General features: G+C 38.7%; 1 protein-coding gene across 1 annotated transcript in view; it reads left to right on the top strand.

The window, feature by feature from the left end:
• PRKD1 (protein kinase D1) overlaps positions 1-6,220 on the top strand; it is a 200,013-nt gene extending 193,793 nt beyond the window's left edge. The window contains exons 19-20 of the mRNA XM_015407677.1: positions 3,684-3,769; positions 5,322-6,220. Of these exons, the coding sequence (XP_015263163.1) occupies positions 3,684-3,769; positions 5,322-5,540 (305 nt within the window). The 3' untranslated portion in view covers positions 5,541-6,220. The remainder of the gene's footprint in view (positions 1-3,683; positions 3,770-5,321) is intronic.
• The last annotated feature ends 687 nt before the right edge of the window (positions 6,221-6,907 follow it).

Genomic DNA, 6,907 nt, shown 5'->3' on the forward strand with positions numbered 1-6,907 from the left:
TGGGCTCGCCATTTGCATGAGTTATTAAGATCCTCCTGTCTAGCTATGTCCTGGATTCTCTGTCTCACTAACTCTCTTGCTCTGTCGTATGTGAGAGAGCTAAGAAATTGTTTTGAGAGGCCAAGTTGAGAAAGTTTTTTTCCGATGACCCTTAGCCAAGGCGGGACAAAGGTATCCTGGAAAATTAAACTTGCCAACCCGTAGAGTCAGAAAGAATTTCTTATGCACAGTGTTCCACTAAGGAAAATGGCAGAGCAATTCCTTATTCCTGCAAATATTTCATATGGCTTCTGCTGTGATATTATCAGTAGTTCCCCAGAACTGCACAGTGAGTTAGGATATTCATTGGGCATTAGGTTGCAAAGAGAAATGCTTGAAACCATATACAGATAAGGAAAATGTCATCTAGACAAATAAAGCTCTAGCTTGTGTTAATGAAGTGCTCGAAAAAGATAGCTGTTAATTTAAAGCTAAGATTTATATTGTGGCAGTGATCAATAGAGGTGAAAGAACCTCACATCCCCACATCACCAGCTCTCTATCTGCATCACAAACTGCTTGCAAAACTCTCTTGAGCTTGCTCTGTGGTGTTCAGTATGGATAACTGATAGAAACATGAAAGTACTCAAGCATGTGTGTTTGCTGCCAGTGTTTGAAATGATGTGCATGCATACTGATAGTAAGTGACTTTCTGATCTACACTTTACAATCTTTGCATAGTGTCCTTAGAGCCACTGAGGAAGTCTAATTTGACTGAAACAAAAATTCTTGTCTTAATTGGCTGAAATAAAATTGTGGCAGCTTGCACTTTTCACATACTTTTGGATCATAAGCCTCTGCTTGCATGAGAAATTCTTCTTGTGGAGTGTCTGAGGTATTCTTCTGTGCCTCACCTACCTTCCTGTGTCTCACACCAGCACACACAATTATTTTCTAACAAATACAGACTTAAGTCCAAGACTATCTGTATCAGTGTCTGTGCTTGCATGCATAATTATTTTGTTGACTCCCACAATGTCTCTGTTTCTGTGCCATTTAGGAAAAGAAAACCCTTAATGATAGCATTTATCATGATACCAGCACAGGATTTTTAAAAAAAATTGATTAAGGGCTTTCAGAAATTAGTAGTGAGATGTACTTAGTTTATTAGTGCCTTGTGTTTTATAGAGATATCTTCTGTTTCACCGCTTTAAAGTATGGCAGTATTCCTCATTATAATGAGAACAAATGTATGATTGCTAATAGAAAGAGTTGCCTATCGGTGTCAGGACTTTAGCTTGCCCTCATTACGCTGAACAGCAATATTCCCTTCAAAGCCGTTCTAACCCATCAAATGTATCTAGTAAGAAAATTGGTTGACACTCAAGGCAAGTTATTCCAGAGGTCTGTCATTATATTTGTAGAAACCTGTGGTGTTCACAATTCTTTGTGCCTTTGCTGCATACATTCTTTGACAGAAAAACTGTTTTCCAAATGAACTGTAATATAAAACAAAGCTTCAGGAAATGTTTTATATCCACTGCACTATCAAAGAGAGTACAGTACCAGAAAAGTACGGTTTTTCCAAACATAAGCCATAGTCCTATACAATTGTATGAATCCAGCAATTTGTGAAATATACCACCCTGACTTATACAAGATTCTGGCAGGTTAATATTAATCATCTTTAGTATTATACTAGACTAGGAATAAAGCCCATTGTGGAAATAAATACAACAAGCTCTAGAAAGAGGCTCTGGGCAGGTGCCCCGACCTTGGGCACTCAGCGTCAATTTGCTGTGGCGACCTCAGCAGGGTATAATGACACAGAACCCTCTATTTTCTCCAGGGGAAATGATCTCTGCCACCTGAAGAGAAGTTGTAATTCTGAGTGATCTCCAGCCCTCACTTGGAGATTGGCAACAGTGGTTCCCCAAGAGGAAATGGCTGGTTTGGAGGGTGGAGTCTATGGCATTGTACCTGTCTGTGATCCCACCCCTCTTCAAACTCCACCATCTCCAGGTTACACCCCTTAAATCTCCAGGAATTTCCTAACCTGGAGATGGCAACCCTATCTCCTTCCCAGCCAACCATCAACATACCTTTATCTCCCACTCTGACTTCAGTTTTCCATCTCTAGCAACAGCCCCTGAGGGAAAAGTGAGCTGCATGGCAGGAAAAGAGAATGGTTTGACAGCCGCTGGGCCACCTCAGTAGCCAGCCAGCCACAGAGGAGCCAAGCAGCAGTAGAAATGTCTTCATCAGGAGAGACAGCCATTTTGGCAGTTTATTCAGACAGGGAAGTTATCAAGCCAGCAGCAGGAGGTAGAGAGGAATGGACCTGTCACCCAGCTAATGGCACACGAGTAATCTTGAGTGGTGGTTGATGGGCCAATGGCTGATGGAGCACACAGCACAGCCAATGGGAGAGCTGGAAAGTGCCAATATGCTAGGGCTTTTATATATATCAGATGCTTATTTGCTGAATTCAAGTGAAAATTATGCATCAAAATTCTTTAGCATCTTATGTGAAGGCCCATAGCTCAGTAACAGAGTCATTATTCACCATCTCCAGCATAAAAGAATCTTGGACAGCAGCACTTGAAGAGTATCAGTCAGACAGACTATTGTCCTGATTCTGTGTAAAGCAGCTTTGTACATTCAGATGACCTTTGTTGATCAGCAAATTTTCCATTACTAAGGACATATGCACATCATCATAGTTGCTTGATGACCAGTTTGAGATTGTAGATGGTGGTGCACACATAGATTTGGTTATATAGCAGTCTGATTTAGTATGACCATTGTAAAGATACATGGCTATGCATATGTGCTTTGTATAAATTAATCTTTCTATCCCCATTTTAAAACACCAGAAACCTGCCCACAGGAAAAAAAATATAGATAAAAAGACAGAGGTCTCAAGAATCATTACCTTGATCCAGAGCTCCATGTGTGCATATGGATCTCCTTCATCAATTGACTCAGTTAAGGGAAAAGTTCTGGCCTAAGCCTTGCTTGTGTCCTCTTCATTTGTTGTATAGGTGGTCGCCCTTCAATGTTGACCCCATTTCTCTGGTGCTAGGAATTTTTCAGCTCCTCGAAAGATATTGCTCTTGCATAAGCATCAGTGCCTAGTGGTCAGAGGACTGCATCCACAATGGATAAGTGAAGCAGGTGCAAGGCTTAGGTTCCAGGATACAAAGAATGGATGGGGTGGATCCAGCTACTCTACTCATCAAAGTTTGAAGCCTTTTTCCAGCCTAAGAATTTACACCAGTAGATCCCCATACATACACCATACATGTATCCGGAGCTTCATTTCACTTTCTGCACTCCAAACAAGCTAAAAAAACCCACCAGCTTATTTGTTTGGCAGTGGGAATTTCTGGAGACAAAAATCAAAAGTATTGTTGAATTCCAGATGGCAGAGTAGTACTGAGATGGTTGTATATTAATCTTTTATTGTCAAAAGTTGTTTGTCTTGCTTAAGTTTCTTATTCTCTCTGATTTCTTTGTATGCTCATTCTTTGAATAACTAGTTTAGAACTTTATATACACCAATTTTTTTTTAAATCAAGCCATGACAAGTAGCATGGATTTTATAAACGAAAGGTGATTAGTTGTGTCTTGAAGTTTTGTTCTATACTGAAGTTCAAGCAGGTATTTGTCAGTAACGTTTTCTGTAATTATATTTTCCCCAGCTATTGATCTCATAAATAATCTGCTGCAAGTGAAAATGAGAAAACGTTACAGTGTGGACAAGACCTTAAGCCACCCATGGTTACAGGTAATGCTGTTAAATTTCATGCCTTTCACCTTCTCTTTGTTTTTAGTCATCTAGCAGAACCAGTCAGTGCTTTTGTGACTGGTGCACCTATCCTAAAACACAGTTATCTGGAAACTCAGCAAGAGTTACAGGCTCTGTATTGAGGCTGGTGAAAAACATGTAGCCACAAAAGCCAAGAAAAACTTAAAAGTCTTTTAATAATATGCATGTGCCTGCTCACATTTAGTTTCTTCACACCACCCTTCTTCTCCCAAGTAATAGCTTGTTTGAGCTGACATGGAAGTGGGCAGTGAAATGGAACAGTGTACACAGGAAAATGATTTTTTAATATTCCTGTTACACTGTTTCCCCCCATCTAATTAAGAATTAAACTGCTTATCAGCAATTTAAAATTATTTATTTTAACCAGTATTTAGGTATTTCATATATTGTATTTATTTTATTATTATTTGCATTGTAAGCCACTTTGAGTTCCTGTAGGTAGAAAGGCAATAGTAAAAGCTTCAGATAAAAAAGTAAAATACAGAACTTACTTGTTTTTCTGTTTTCACAACATAGAATGTATAGTTTATAACCTAGTATATAAACTTGTACTCTTAATATACTTACGAAATTTAGAAGTATAAATGTCTTAGTTTCTTTCTAGCAAAGTTATGAATCTACCCTCTGGGCAGTATCCTACTGTTTAGGGTGCAGAAGGTATAGTTTTTCTACATCCCTCTCTTCTGCTGCAGCTGTTTATGATCCCTGGAGAGATTAGTCCTGAGGTCATGACACCATTATAGAGGAACAGCCACGTGGGTTGTGGGGGCTGGAGGAAAGAGGAACAAGGAGTTGAAATGGCTCTTTTTTCCTTCTTCCTCTTCTGCTGCTCCGCTGAGGAAAAGGGGCAACTTTATTCCATTGTCCTTCCATACTCCAGACCCTCATTGCTGGTCCTCTGTGCAGATCCCTCGATCCCAACAGTGGTCTTTGCAGGGTTGGAAGGAGCTGATGATAGAGGCAAAAGTGGGAAAACTCTGTGTGCTTTCCACACACAGATGCTAAGATACTGGCCAATATTAGAGTGAGAGGGCTTTAAACTGCTGTATCCTGTACTACCTAAGCTCATATGTCTTAGTTTTTGGCATCTGAGTAAACTTAGAAACATTTTTTTCAATAAAAGAAAGTATATTATTTTGGGGGGGGGACAGTCTCATACAGACAGAATAGGATTGGTTATCCAGTTGAACTTTATAAAATAATGAACTCTTGAACAGTGCAGCATGACATACTGAATATAGACCAAAAAAAGTGTATCCTTGAAAAATGTGTGTATATATTTTGACAGCATTATTCATCACTTATTATTCTTTAGTGCTGCATTACATTCTGTGTACAGCATGGTCTTAAAAGGGAATTCACTTGTTCCAAAAGAACAACTTGCAGGAGCATGCCTGAGTCTTGAAAAAAGTAACATATGATGCATCCCATTAGAATATCAAGAAAGAACAGGCATTTGTGGTAGTTTGTTTTTAATGGAATTAAACAGATTATGTTTTGTCCCCTAAAGGACTACCAAACCTGGCTAGATTTAAGAGAGCTTGAAGGCAAAATAGGAGAACGTTACATCACCCACGAGAGTGACGATTCGCGGTGGGAACAGTACGCAGGGGAAAATGGCTTGCAGTATCCAGTACACCTTATCAGTCCAAGTGCTAACCACAGTGAAAATCCTGAGCTGGAGGAAGCGGAGATGAAAGCCCTCAGTGAGCGTGTCAGCATCCTTTAAATTGCATCCCTTCTAATCTGTCAAAACACTGCGGAACTAATAAATACATACGGTCATGTTTAACATTTGCTTTGCAGAACTGCCATTATTTTCTGTCAGATGGGAACAAAGCTGTTACACTGTTACCACCATTGATGTATTGGAGTTGCCAAGACAAATCAACAGAAGCATTTTTATTTTGTGTGAGCAACTGTGTTATAATAACAAAAAGTTCCCATAAACTCTCAACCTGTTGTCGATGATTCCTGTTGTACCCTGAGCATTCAAACCTGTTTTCACTGTGCCTTTCCAGACAAATGTTTCTCTTACTTGAGTCTCATTGCATAAGAGGGAACATCTCCAGGCAGATCTCTCGTTTTGTGTGCACAGTTAGTGTTGTCACTGTTTGGAAACTCTTGAAGAGTAGAATACTATTGCTGTTCTGTGAACAATTTTTAACACTTTGGATAAAGTTTGGGGATTTGTGTTTTATTTTAGTTTGCTGCAGAACAATATATTGAGATACTGATGCAAAAAAAAAAGTATGGGATTGTAAAAATGATCTATAGCATTGTATAGATTCCAACCACATTCCCTTATGTACAGACATACATACTCAGTCCTGTTGCCCAATAAAGGTGCAACACATTTTTAAGCCTAAATGCCTTAGTAATGTAAATTGCAGCCTATGTTGGTAATTATCCCCTTTTCTTAAAATATCTTTCTGTAAAATCTGCATTTAGAAGCTGGAAAACATGTATGTTTTGAATAAAAGTATGTTGAATTCTGGAAATGAATTATTTTATCTAACTTGACAAGTTGCCACATTTGATCCAGAAGCTTCTGTCAAACCATAATAATTTTTCAAAACAATACTGTTCTGTGATTCTAGAGGTAGTTTAATTAATATAGGTCTATGTTCCCTCATTGCATAGTTCTCAGGGCAGTTTACAGAATGTAAATATATATAATTACAATCCTAAACAAACAAAAAAGTAAACCAAAAGCTCTCAACTAAAAAGAAACAATCATGAGGGCAACAACAAAACTCTGCAAAAGAGGACTTTAAAACCAAGATGTTGGCAACAAGCAAAAATGGCCTAGGAAGACAGAACGGTCTTCATTGGGCACTGAAAACTCAGAAGAATAGACTCTGAGTGAACAGTACCTGGAAGATAATGCCAGAGATGAGAGGTCCATGTCTTTGTTAACTATCCATCTTATTTTGGATGTTAGTTAGCAGCAGGTGTATGCGATTTGTGCATAAGTAAATGAAAGTAGAAGTATATATAGAACTGAAGTATTGGGTTGCAGTCCTAAGCATACTTATTTGTAAATCCAACTGAGATCGGTGTGGTTTATTGCCAATAAATAGATTTAATTATGGA

Source organism: Gekko japonicus, unplaced genomic scaffold, assembly GCF_001447785.1.
Source record: "Gekko japonicus isolate JY-2015 unplaced genomic scaffold, Gekko_japonicus_V1.1 scaffold1565, whole genome shotgun sequence".
Lineage (NCBI taxonomy): Eukaryota > Metazoa > Chordata > Lepidosauria > Squamata > Gekkonidae > Gekko > Gekko japonicus.